This window comes from Triticum aestivum, chromosome 6A, assembly GCF_018294505.1.
Source record: "Triticum aestivum cultivar Chinese Spring chromosome 6A, IWGSC CS RefSeq v2.1, whole genome shotgun sequence".
NCBI lineage: Eukaryota > Viridiplantae > Streptophyta > Magnoliopsida > Poales > Poaceae > Triticum > Triticum aestivum.
Window position 1 is genome coordinate 486247020 of NC_057809.1, and position 13207 is coordinate 486260226.

The 13207-nt window shown below is 49.0% G+C and overlaps 2 protein-coding genes across 2 annotated transcripts; one reads left to right on the top strand and one right to left on the bottom strand.

Moving 5' to 3' along the window:
* Nucleotides 1-6823: 6823 nt before the first annotated feature.
* LOC123128019 (uncharacterized) lies at nt 6824-11651 on the top strand. The gene is made up of 4 exons (XM_044547918.1): nt 6824-7388; nt 8029-8253; nt 8380-8733; nt 10725-11651. Exons 1-4 carry the CDS (start codon nt 6930-6932, stop codon nt 11199-11201), a joined length of 1515 nt encoding a protein of 504 aa, XP_044403853.1. The 5' UTR covers nt 6824-6929; the 3' UTR covers nt 11202-11651.
* Nucleotides 11652-11815: 164 nt separating this feature from the next.
* On the bottom strand, nt 11816-12740 carry LOC123128020 (uncharacterized). Its single transcript, XM_044547919.1, has 2 exons — nt 12343-12740; nt 11816-12246 (listed from the first exon to the last, which is right to left on the bottom strand). Exons 1-2 carry the CDS (start codon nt 12579-12581, stop codon nt 11964-11966), a joined length of 522 nt encoding a protein of 173 aa, XP_044403854.1. The 5' UTR covers nt 12582-12740; the 3' UTR covers nt 11816-11963.
* Nucleotides 12741-13207: the final 467 nt, after the last annotated feature.

Sequence of the window (13207 nt, forward strand, 5' to 3'; positions counted from 1 at the left end):
GCAAGCGGCGAAATGACCTTGGGCTTTCAGGGCGCCATTGGTCGGAAGCTCGGAAGGGGATTGAAGCAGATCTAGAGATTTCAGAAGTAAGGAGCGAGAGAGAGGATCTGGAGCAAGGCGAAGGAAAGCAATGAAGGCAAGCATTGCCCGCACCGGCCTTTTTGTCAAACGGGCAGTTGCCGAGGCAGCATGGGGAAGCAGAGACGCCCATGCCCAATCAGTCGCCACGCGCCAACCGTGGCCGCAGGCTGTTGGGGCCTGCGGCGCTCCGCACTTGCCCTTTGGCTTTGCCTCGAAGCCAATCCCGAGCGTGCCTTGGGCCCGGGGGTTACTATCGGCGTTCTAGGAATGGGGGTCCCCAGACTTGCCTGCCTGCGGCCCGCGGCGTGGCTCCACCAGCGGCACCGTACGGCCCATCTTCACTAGCAAACACTCAAGACCCACGCGAGGGGCCAAGCCTCGTGAGGTGGACGATGCAAGACCTCCTCAGGGGCGGCCTCATCGGGCTGGCTCACGAGGGGCAGAGAGATCAAGGCAAGGGACACCTCGCGAGGTTCCTGTGACGCAAGCCATGACGACTGGAGCCAGTCGGGCGCCAGCGCGCGCAGTGTCCTCGTTTACTCTTTGGTGCTAAAGAGGCAAGCGCAGGCGAGGAGTCCCGAGGCATTAGGCAAAGGTTTCCATATCGGTGCAACAATACCAAGACCAGCAGGATGACAGGACGGAAGTTACCGTGGAGCCCAAGACAGCGTCACCACCAGAGCCTTTGGCAGGCGAAGACCATCTTTTGTCAGGATAGCTTGTACTAGCTGTCCCCCTTCAAATTAACCGTTGTGGGATCCCTTCCCGCCTAATATTTGGGAAGAGGACTCGGGCCTCTATATATAGGACTAGCCACCACCGTAGGGATCTGCTCTCATCTCATCTTGGACCGGATTCATTCCACCAAAGCCACCACACTCACCAAGCATAAGAGCACCTCTCCTCAGGAGGCTGTTCTTCCCTTGTAACTGTTCATCCTTAGCCCAAGAGGCAATCCACCACACCACACTGGAGTAGGGTATTACACCACATCGATGGCCCGAACCAGTATAAACTCTTGTGTCTCTTGTTCTTTGGGTTGGTTGAGCTAGGCCGTGAGATCATGATGTGTGCGAGCTAGAGAGGGGGAGAGATCTTCGTGCGCACCGCAGTGTTCGAACCTCAAGGGTTTTGCCGGAACCCGAAATTCGACAACCACTAAGGGAATCACAACATACATACTATCAAAATATCGAACACATATCAAATTCACATGATTACTCGCAGCATGATTTCCCCCGTGACCTCAAGAACAAAGGTAACTACTCACAAATGATAAACATGCTCATGATCAGAGGAGTATTAAATAGCATATTGGATCTGAACATATAATCTTCCACCAAATAAACCATATAGTAATCAACTACAAGATGTAATCAACACTACTAGTCACCCACAAGTACCAATCTATAGTTCCGGTAACAAGATTGAACACAAGATATGAACTAGGGTTTGAGAGGAGATGGTGCTGTTGAAGATGTTGATGGAGATTGACCTCCCCAAGATGGGAGAGTTGTTGGTGATGATGATGACGATAATTTCCCCCTCCGGCAGGGAAGTTCCCCTGACGCAATCGCTCCGCCAGAGGGTAAAAGTGCTCCTGTCCAAGTTCCGCCTCGAGGCGGCGGCACTTCGTCCCGAAAGTCCTCTCTTTATTTTTTCTAGGTCAAAATGACTTATATAGCAAAAGATGGTCACCGAAGGTGGCCGAGGGGAGCACAACCCACCAGGGCGCGCCTGGGCTCGCTGGTGCGCCCAGGTGGGTAATGCCCACCTAGTGGGCCCCCTCTGGTACTTATTGGCTCCAATAATTCTTATATATTCCATAAAAATTCCTCTTGAAGTTTCAGCTTGTTTGGAGTTGTGCAGAATAGGTAGCCTGACGTAGCTTTTCCAGGTCCAGATTTCCAGCTGCTGGAATTCTCCCTCTTGGTGTGTACCTTGCAAATTATGAGAGAAAAGGCATTAGAATTACTCCAAAAAGCATTATTATGGATAAAAACATTATAAATAAACATAAGAAAACATGATGCAAAATGGACGTATCAATGTCCTGGGCTGGCGGTATAGCCCGTTAGTCTTAGGATTAATTAGAGATAAGGGTCGCTTGCTTAGGGGTCAAGCAAGGTGTTAGAGTACGTAATGGGCCTAATGGCCTGGGCTGGCGGTATGACCCGTTAGTCTTAGGGTTAATTAGAGATAAGGGTTGCTTGCTTAGGGGTCAAGTAAGCCTTGCTTGGGAGTCAAGTAAACCTCTCTCTATATAAAGAGAGGAGATGTATCAATCTAATCAAGCAAGAATTAAGAAGGAAATCCCTTCCATCTTGCCCGGCCGTGGGCAGAAAGACCCCCGGCCGGCCCTCTCGCGCCCTCCTTCTAGCAGCCACATAACAATTTGGTATCATCTAGCTTCGGTTCGATCATGTCTTCACCGCCGCCCAACCCATCTCTTCCGCTGCGGGTCACCTCGTCGCCTTCGGCGACCACCACGACCACCGGCCCGCTCCTGCCCGTGTCGGGATCCTCCGTTGCACCCGCCCCCGCCATCCTCACCCCGGAGGAGGTGTCCGGGCGCTGCGGGATCTAACCTAGGCGGTCCAGGATATCCGCCTGTTCTTGGTCGGGTCCTACGGGCCGCACCCAGATGCGCCGCCCATCACCGCCATCGCGCCGCCATGGCAGCCGCCACACCAGGCGGCCTCCGCCTCGCTCGCCGGGCCGTTGCAGCAGCCGCTGCAGCTGCCATCCACCGCACCATCGCCCCGCCCTGGCTACAGTGGCAGTCGTCGCTCCTCGCGGCCTCCGCCGCGCCTGGCGCTCCACTGCGACAACCACCGTCGGTCGGCTCCGGCCCCGCGTCGACCGCGCCAGCGGGAGTCCCGATCCACCAGATCAAGTTACCGCCGTCGCCATGCATTACCGCTTCCCCAAGGCGTTCCCATCCAGCAGATCAAGTTCCCGCCGTCGCCGTCACTGCTTCCCGCTTGGATCACTACCCGCCACGTGTCTGCGGCAGTGAGGCTGCAGGCTGCTGCGCGCGGCCTCCTAGCGCGTCGGCGTGTGCGGGAGATGTGTGGTCTGCAGCTGCCGCTCCTCCCAGCTGCGCTTCGCTGCGCAAAGGACCTCGATCTCGTCCGCTGCGTCAGGGATCTTGGGCATGCTATTTTTCCCATGGGCAGCGACCTCAAAGTTTGCGACACCGACGGTCGGGGGCGCACCCCTCCTCATCATTCTCCATCGCAAGCCCTCCACTCTTCTCTATGCGGTGCAGATCAACAGCCGTCCGGCAGGGAGAAGGCAGGGTGTCACCGATAGGAGCGCACCGCGTAGCACCACTGCATTCCGCCGGCTGCCGCGAGGGCGCCTCTGCTGGTCGCTCTTGAGATCACTTCCAGGTGGCCATACACATGCACTCCTTTTGTCCAGATGGTGTCCATGGGATCTAGGTGGATGTACACGTGCATGCCCCACGTGCGGATGGTGTCCACTTTTTGTTAAGGGGTCCAAAATAAAGCGTCCCAGTCCATATCAGGTTGAGAGTAATAAAACAAGCTGAGATGTAAAAGGCTTGTTTTTAGGTGTTAGGTTTGTCTTGCATCGAGTCATGGTTATAAGTTGGTTAGGCTGCAGCTCGAGGACAATTTGCATGTCCAGGTGGGGTGTAGTGTTAGAGTACATAATGGGCCTAATGGCCTGGGCTGGCGGTATAGCCCATTAGTCTTAGGGTTAATTAGAGATAATGGTCACTTGCTTAGGGGTCAAGTAAGGCTTGCTTGGGAGTCAAGTAAACCTCTCTATATAAAGAGAGGAAATGTATCAATCTAATCAAGCAAGAATTAAGAAGGAAATCCCTTCCATCTTGCCCGGCCGTGGGCAAAAAGGCCCCGGCCGGCCCTCTCGCGCCCTCCTTCTAGTAGCGCCATAACATAAGCCTTGCTTGGGAGTCCATTAGGCCCATTACGTACTCTAACAACAGCATCGCCCGTGATGGTGTTGCATGCAAAATGTCCACCACTTGGACCGGCATTTTTTCTGCCAAAGAGGCGAAGAGGTAGGAAATGTACAAGATGTTCATATATGTGCAAAAGGGAGAAGAATGAGTTCGACCATGAGTGGTTGAACTTGAAGAAGAACAAAATATAATTGAAGAGGCAAGAAAAGATTGCAAAATGGGAGCTTAAACAAGTGGTGACAATGCAAGGAATTGAGCTCTGGAGCCTTAGCGAGTTCCGTTGCAGCCAGTTCGAATTCGGACCCTCGAGTGCAAAGGCAGAAGGGAGCTTGACTGCAAGACTCCGTTGCTTGTTCGAAGAATCCGCAAATAAATATTCTTTATTTTCTCTCGAGAAAGAAGTTGGAGCTTGGGAGAGAGGCGTATGAGTCGAGGATCATGTTGCAAGACATAAACATCTTGAATGATGAAGGCAAGAAGTGGGTGCTCTGCAAGAAGATGATGATATGACTACAACAAATAAAGTCTTTGATTCATTCGTGTATGGCATCTATGCATGACTTGTTTTTTTGGCATGTAATGAATTGCCGTTACTCTGTATCGTTGAATTCATGATAAATTTCTGCTATATGATGGATGTACATGAATTTTGCATGCATATGGGTAAAGGGATATGACGAGTATGGTTGTGCAGGGAAGAAATGAGGACCCGCACGATCTCCAACAACAAGCCTATTTTTGAGCATGAAAAAATGATGGAGTAAAAAAGTTAGGGCACAATTTTTTTGCTGGGTACGAGCGAGTGCTGTCTCCAACAATAGCCCTAGGCAAAAAACTTCTTTTGGCATGAAATAAGGCAAAACCACTTCAGCAGCTGCCCTAAAATAGGGTGGGAGCAGCGGCGAGCGTATCAGGGTTGGCGGCGGGGTCGGAGGAGCCGGCCATGGTGCGCGGCAACCGGCAGGCAAGCGGATCCGAGGGTTTTTGGCCGCGACCTGGCGTAAAGAAGTAGCCACATGTTTTTGTCAGCCGCCGAAGTGCCCCAAATTTGCTGCATGAGGAACTTTGTTTGGGATGCCTAATTTATTTTAGGATGGCAGTTGTTAGAGGCCTTTTTTGGCCTTCACGCCCTGAAGTGGTCTCGTGCTCAAAAACAGGATTGTTGTTGGAGATACTCTAAACACATATACCTTTGGGACACGTTGGGAAGGCCACATACATCTGACCATGCTTGGGCGGGATGAAAAAAACTTGTTTGATTGCCTACATGGAGGCGTGGCTTGCATCGACACGAAACTTAAAGCACCATAGAGCCTGGGTCGTTGGGAACACTCGAATCGGCAGTTTCCAGCGAGCTAGGCTGAGTCGGTCGTAGAAGTTAGTCCTGGCACAGGGCGCAGTGCATGGGGAATCCGGGCGGAGATGGCCGGAGATGAAAATTGACGGAGGCCGAATGGCACGAAGTATACCCTCACCCGCCTCATTTACTCGCTCACCCCTAGCTCTAGGACAAACCCTTCCTCTGTTGTTGGCACCAGCGACAATGGTGACTCAGATATGGTCTAGGACAAGCCCATACCTAGTTTAAGCTTGTTCTTGCATGTTGCATCCTTCATAATTGGATCCTGCAATGGGGTTGTGATGAACATGTGCCGAAGAAGGAAGATGTGACGCCTGCTGATGTTGTCAGCTCCGGCCATGATGTGGAGGCGTTTGACAACGAAGTCCGGAAGAACAGAAGGATGGAGCGGGCTCAGGTAATGTGGGATAACAAAGGTTAGGCAAAGGATCTGAAGAAGAAGAAGAAGAAGAAGAAGAAGAAGAAGAAGAGATATCAGCACAAGAAGAGGAAGAAGAAGGAGGAGTTTCACCTAGTTAGCATCGATAAGCTTTTCCCTGTTCAACCATATGGCTCATAATTCATACTGCCATTTGTTAGTAGTTAGGATAAACTGTCATTTTATTTTCTAGTTAGGGCTAAGACAATGTTCAATCCCTGTGTGGTAACGCCACCATTAGTGAGAAGTGGAGATCACATCTTATGTCGTTTGCAACCAAACAACGTGTAGTTTGTCTAACAACAATGACACATGCAACTGCACATCGTGGTAAAAATTGCTCTCTTGATGTTTTTCTGAATGTTAGCATTACTGCTAAATTCATTGAACATGAGAAGAAAATTGCTCCCTTGATGTAGGTAGCCTGAATGCAGGTAACCAACCAACATGTAAATGTTGTTTTTTACCTACACCAGGACATATAGGCCTATCTGGGACAAGTATGTCAAATGCAAAAAAACATACGATGTCAGGGCATGTATAATGATGTCATATGGATACATATGCCCCATGATAAAAAATAATTTAAGGCATCTACATTAATTTTTTCTTTCCAATGCAAGCTATCACTAGTGGGTCTCGCTAAAAAGTAGAAAATAAAAACTTTAGTACACATGCATCTCTACTTTGCACTCCAACCTTTTCAGCTTTTGTCATCGGACCACACTTTTTCTCTTCAAACACCGGTCTCCTGAGAGGATCCCGCTTCCCTATCCGAACATACTTTGCGTCATATCCGATTTTACATGACATGCGAGACATCATCTTGAGACTATGCATTCTCTCGTGTGTCCTTGTATGCCCGTGTCTTCCTAATCTCCGAGCTGCGATTAGCTTAACCACTAAGCTATACGAGCCGACCCAATGAAAGGTTTCGCCGGTCTCGAAGAAGACATGAAAAGAAAAACGCGCATTCAAATCAAACCACACGGTTCACTCGTTCCCCTACTCTTCTCCCTTCGGACGCGAAGAAACCCTCGGCCCCTCACAAAGAGAGAAGGGGAGAGAAAAAAAATAAATTCAAAACCTCCCCCCCAAACCCCTCGTCCACCGCCGCCATGGACAGGGCCCCGCCGCGCGGCGCACCTCGCGACGCCGTCGGCCAGCGGTGGCTCGCCGTCTTCGTCTTCCAGGCCGCGCTCTGGGCCGCCGCCTCCGTACTCCACCTCGCGGTCTCCCCGAGCCGCCGCCACCCTAACCTCGGGGTACCCCCGCCCTTCCTCCTCGGGCTGCACGCGCCCCTCTCCTGCGCCGGCACGGGGCTCCTCGCGCTCGCCTTCCTCATCTCCGCCTCGCCCCACCCGGGCCCGCCGCCCGTGCCGAAGCTCGCCCTCGCAGCCTCCCTCTTCGCCTCGGCCGGTGCGCTCTGCGTGGCCGCCGCGGCGTCTCTGGTCCCCGAGGACGCCGGATGGGCTGCCGTCGCTGGGCTGGGATTCCGCGGCGCTGTGTTGGGCGCGGTGTTCGCCGCTCACTACTTTGGGCGCGGGAGGTGGTTGCTCCAGTTCCCCGTCGTGCAGGTGAGTGGAGTGGGGGAAAGTTAGGGTTTCTGCATATGCTGCTTGATTCATCCGAAATCGCAGATTGGGTTTGAATTCGTAGTCTTAGAGTTTATATTACGACGTCTAAGATTAACTTCTCAGCAATGATTTGCTGTGCACTATTGTTCTTGAATCACAGGTGATGTTATCTTAATTGTGGCTTGAACTATTGGTATTTTACCCTAGGGTGTTTGGTCAGAGGAGAGGGCCATTCTGCACTATTGGATCGGTATTTAGACACACATTTTGTTATTCAAGTTAGACATTTGAATCAGATAATAGATGATTTTATTACGAGCACTGTGTAATTTCCCGAGAATATCATGTTTTATGGTCAAATATCCAGTCAGAAGCTTCGTTTTTATTCACTGTTTATTCGTAGACATTGTTTGCCTCTACTCTTACTTTTTTATTTAGGTGTGAACATGGTGGGGATTAATCAGAACGTAGGTCAATCAGTTGTAACTTTCAAAGCTAAGTTTAGTTAATTTTGATCCCTTAATAGTCTTAGATTTGCTTGCTTAGTTGCATGTTCATTTGCTATCTTACAGTTCTTCCAGCACTCATTTGAGTATATGGCTGCCTGGTTTTAACTTTGTTAACTTGTTTTATTGTCCAGAGACCTATGTTCTATGGATTAAAGATGGGGCTTCTACCATCTATTAAAAGGGCTCTAAAGATGTCGCTTCAGGTCTTCTTGCTTTCACTTGTCCTGATTCTTATTCTTCCTCGGCAATTCAGAATGGGAGGATCCATTGGAAGTCAAATTATCACCCAAATCGCTATTTTTATAGTGACCACAGGTGTTTCCTTCTGTTGGGAAATAAGCCATCATTTTGTCCAGGTTTGTTTTCTCCTTTACAATCCAAATCAAACAACATGCTTGTAGATGCACACTTGTTTCCGCAGTATGTACTGCGCAGCTTGACTTTCCTGGAACTTTAATACAACTGTTCTCAACAAATTTCAGGTTGTGCACACAAGAAGATGCAGTTTTACTCCACCTCAGAGTTCTGCTGCTGCAGAGACTAATCCGACTGATTATATCCTCGAGACTCTGGAACTAAGTAATCCACGGTCGCTGATGCAATATCTTGCATTCCAAGATTTGTGTGCGGTATCTGAATGTAACATCGAACCTTGGCGTCGAGGTGCCTTCTTTGAGGAATCTGGTGAAACTTACAAAAGAATTGTGACAGCCTGTTTGAAGCCACTTGAGGAGTTCACTTCAAAAATTGCTGAAGCACTTGAAGGGTTTACTAGTGAAAGGCCAGAACTATTGTTACAACAGTCTAAGCTCTATGGTGCATTTAGTGATTCACAGGTAATTTTGTAACCATTTCATTTACTTCTGTTGTAGGTTCTTCAGTGTGTTTCCAGTTGTTAATCTTGTCTGTCTCTTCTTGTGTAACTAATGAAGTCTGCTTCGCGTTAAGAACCATCATCCAGCAAATAGTTTGAACCTACTGTTAAGTTGGTGCCTGCATTTTTTGTTTGACATCCGTGATAAAATATTTTAGAGTTGAATAAGGAGAGGCCACGCTTTAAAGATGCTGAGTTGGGTATAGTTGAAGCATACATGCATAATGATTGGTTAGTCACAGTTACACATAATGAATTCAAGATTTGCATCAAGCATCACACAATCCGGAAGATTTTGCATGATAACTGCTGATCATATTATGTTAGATATGTTATGGAATATGAGTATGCAAGTATCTTCATATTAGGTTTAATAGCTTAAGTTGAACTGCTCAAACCTTTTATTTGGAAGTTGGTAATTTCAAGTGTTTAGGCCTTTTGGAGCTGACAGGTTACTATTGACAGCTTTTATGTGAGTAGCAAATATATTCTTCTAGTATAAAGTAATTGGATACTGAGGTGCATTAACTATCATTGTGTTTGATTGCAAATGACATAATAAGTATGCCATATGCACATGGACCGCATGCAACAGTTTTGAATATTAGCTATGGGGCATGCTTTCTGTAATATGGGGAAGTTGGTTTGATTATGGAATATGGTACATGTGCTGATGTCATTTTTTTTACACGCATATAGTTGACCTGTGGTCTGTTTGATGCAAGTGTTATAGTAAATAGTAGCTCACCATTAAGTTCTGAATCATGCTTTTCCTCAGAACCAATGGATGGATTGTAGCAGAAGAAGCTCTGTTCCATTTGGAGCAATTCTGTAGTACCAAGGTTGTGTTTGTTTTGAGCCCAAATTTGCCCCACCATTTTTCTTCTCGAATGACGCAGGAGATCTGCATGTCATTTCATTAATAAGAGGATTAAAAGTACAACGCCACACGCACACACAACACACCCAAAACCCAAACACTCTAGACCATATGAGGCACGCTTGAAGAAAGGATACGACCAAAGCGCCAGAACACCGACCCTAGAACAGGGTCTGAAGGCCATGGGCCCTGGCTGTACGCCATAGGGCACCCTCCTCCTCTACCACCCGCACTACTAAAAATGCCCTAGGGCTACCTCAGATTCCACTTCCGTATCCAATCTCATTTCATTATCGTTTCGGCGTTTCCAAATGTCCCAAGTTACTACTATATGATCAAGGTATTGAGGCCTTTTCGGTGCTCCTTGTCCAATCTCTTGATTGCCCTGTTCCACCAGCCGGAGAAGGCCCCACCAACCCCACCAAATATTTGACCAAGTTTTGTGTGCCCATGAGTTGGCCAACTTTGGCTAAAAAAACGAAGTGGAGTTGGGTAAGGAGCCATTGGCATGCCAATAAGTTCGTAACCATCCAAACAAAAGCCAAAGTTTTGGTAAGGTACATTTTGGCCAGAAACCAAACATACAACAACTACAAGGCTAGAAGTAAAAAATGGAGACTGCTTAGCTGATAGCTGGTGTGACGAGTTCTGACAGTGTGGAGGCCAAATTTGTGAAACATGATGTCCCGTTTAATAGCAGCTTGAATTTATCTATATTCAGGATCAACTACATGGTTGAGCTTATTATGACTACTAACACAAATTATAAATGATCAGTTAACATTTTGAAGATTTAGCTTATTTCCATTGTGCATCTGGGGTGAATATAGCTTAACATGATTCTTGTGATTTCATAGCATTCAGAAACTTCATTAATGTCCGTAGGTGTCCTTCAGAGTAAGGTCAATTGTCTACATGCCTAATCTTTAATAGCCTTGTCGTAAAGATTGTTTAAGGCCTGGAAATGTTTTTACGTGCCAGATGGTGTATCATTGCCAAATCATAATAGTCCAAATGTTACTTTGTGCACTAATGCCTAATGATAGATTGTTCTGTATGACCTTTGAATGTAGATATGCTCATGGTGTGCTCGGACATTGGCGACATTAACTGCACGCTCACGACAAGAGGATCGCTATGGAGTTGCTCAACTCACTGGCTGCAATGCTGCTGTGATGTCTACTTTGCTGTCTGCTCTAGTTGCGGTTGAAGCATGTTTAGGGAAGAAAACTAACCCACAACCTGCGCACTCACTGGGTCCAGCAAGCATTAAGTGGGGTAATAACTTCTCCACTGCAAGAAAAGGCAATGTAACAACCATCGCAAGCACACAAAGAGGTGGTCTGCACACTAAAGCTCATTCAATGGCTGATGTTTTCCGGACTTCAATTTATCAGATAGTCTCAGCCTTCTTGGATGACATGCGGGCAAATGCAAAAGCTTCGAGTTTGGAGAAGAATTGGATCAGTGAAGGAAGAAAACCTATATATGGTTCACGTGCTGTGTTGGTTCAGAAGTTGAGCTTGTTTATTGAATACCGAGCTGTCTGAACTCTGTGTGATGTCTCTCAAATCGACAGTCTGTTGGGGTGAAGGAATTTTGTCATGAACCAAAATGCTTGTTTGAGTGAAGTTTGGAGCTGCCGACACTACTATCTCATCGAGGTTCAGGAATATTTGTTTTGGCACTATGATCCACTGGCGAGAAATCATTTTCCATTCCCCATCTTTTGGAGGACAAGGGCCATGACCTATTATTATTGTGATTTCTTGCAAAACTATCTCACTATTTTTCAATTGTTGGAAGCATCACGCTAGTGAATGGAAAATTAAGCGCTCAATTTTGCATGGTACTCGAGAGGTGTTAGTATGTTGCTGTAGTAGGGGGAATGCCGAAATGTCTTGGGCTATCAGTCCACTTGATTGGCTTGTCAGAATGGCGATACTTGCACTGTAACTTATTACGCAGTAGTGCTAGTCAAGATCGAATGATTTTCTTTATTTGCTGATCCAAGGTTTTGTTGTTCAATGCGCACCAGCGCAGCCTTTTCACTTGTTGCCGTTTGCTGTTAATGCAAGTGGATGGAGCCGTTGGTGCGGTTTCATTTCCATCCCTGTTTCTTAAGAATAGACCCACGGTTTCCATTTATACTTTGGCCTTTGAATGGTGTTGAAAATCCAACTTCTCAGATTCAAATGTGCTGAATGTGGATGGTATTTCCATTGAAGTAATAACCATTCTAATTCAGCCATGGGTTCCTAATACAACCTCCCTCTACGAAGAACACTGAACACCTAATAGTGGAACAGAACCTAGCTAAAGATGAGGGAGTTGGCGGCCAGCCTCGCCGTCCTTGGCGAGGTGCCGAGCACCGAGAGGGCGGCCCTCGCGGACGCCTTCCTTGCGGCGGCGGCCTTGGGACAATGCCGGCGCGGCGAGAGGAACCTGCCACGGTGCGCGTCCAGGCCGCCCTCGCAGCTCCGCGACGGCTTGAGGCGCTTCTTGGTCGGCTTGGCCAGATCCTCCAGGGAGGCCACGGCCGCCAGCGACGCGAACGACTGCGACTTGCCGTCGAAGAACATGGACAATCCCCTCCTGCACAGCACAGAAAAAAGGCAGGTCAGCACCTCTCTCTGCTTAGAAATAGATCACGAACGTAAACCATCAGCAATCGCATTCGCGCGCACGTACTTGATGGGGAGCTGCGTCATGAGGGCGGACATCTCGAAGTGGTCGCCGGAGCTGGAGGAGGACGACGAGGAGCTGGCGTCGTCGGCGAGGTCGGAGGAGGAGGACGTCGACGTGCACTCGGAGTCGGACGCGGAGCCGATGTCCTCGTCCTGCTCGTCGTAGGCGGCCCCGGGCGGCGCCACCATCATCATCTCCGCGGCGCGGCGGAACATCACGTACGCGTCCATCTGGGTCGCCATGCCAATCAGAGCAGAGCAGACCAAACCAAGGAAGGAAGGAGAGAAGCAGCAGGCGATCTGAGATGAGCGATCGGTTGTGCTGGTGCTTTGGCGATGGAGGATCGAACTATAAAGGGGGAGCGGAGGAGCGGAGGGTGAGTCACTGGGAGGATAAGGAGGGGGGAGGGGCGCGGCTACAAATAGCGTGGGGACGTGGGCGGAGGAGATGAAAGCGGCCCGGTTTATTCACGCCCAAGTAAATGCCGCCGATTGGTGGAGTTCGGCATTATCTCCTCCCTTCGTTCTCTTTACTCGCGTGGGGCTTTTGTTTAGCTTTGCGCGGAGAGGGACGCGGCGCGCGGCGGGAGTGGGGGAGCGGATAAGGCTAACTCCACCGCAAGACCCATCTTGTCCGGCTTTGTCCGTTTGAGGTAAAACGGACAAACCCCATGACCCAGCGCGCAATGAACTGGACCCATTTTGTCCGTTTTATATCCGGCTGACCCTATTTTTAGACCAAACTTGGGCTGGATTTGAGGCCAAAGCGGACAGAACCGGACGCGTTCTGCACCCTCTCCGTCTGCGCCCGTCCGGGGTGACCCCACTTGTCACTCACCCACCCACCCCCACCACTCTCTCTCTCTTCC

Coding starts and splice junctions, on each gene's coding strand:
- LOC123128019 (XM_044547918.1), top strand. CDS start 6,930: ATGGACAGGGCCCCGCCGCGCGGCGCACCTCGCGACGCCGTCGGCCAG. Junction 7,389..8,028: donor TCCAGTTCCCCGTCGTGCAG/GTGAGTGGAGTG, acceptor TTTATTGTCCAG/AGACCTATGTTCTATGGATT. Junction 8,734..10,724: donor GTGCATTTAGTGATTCACAG/GTAATTTTGTAA, acceptor CTTTGAATGTAG/ATATGCTCATGGTGTGCTCG.
- LOC123128020 (XM_044547919.1), bottom strand. CDS start 12,581: ATGGCGACCCAGATGGACGCGTACGTGATGTTCCGCCGCGCCGCGGAG. Junction 12,247..12,342: donor ATGACGCAGCTCCCCATCAA/GTACGTGCGCGC, acceptor TGTGCTGTGCAG/GAGGGGATTGTCCATGTTCT.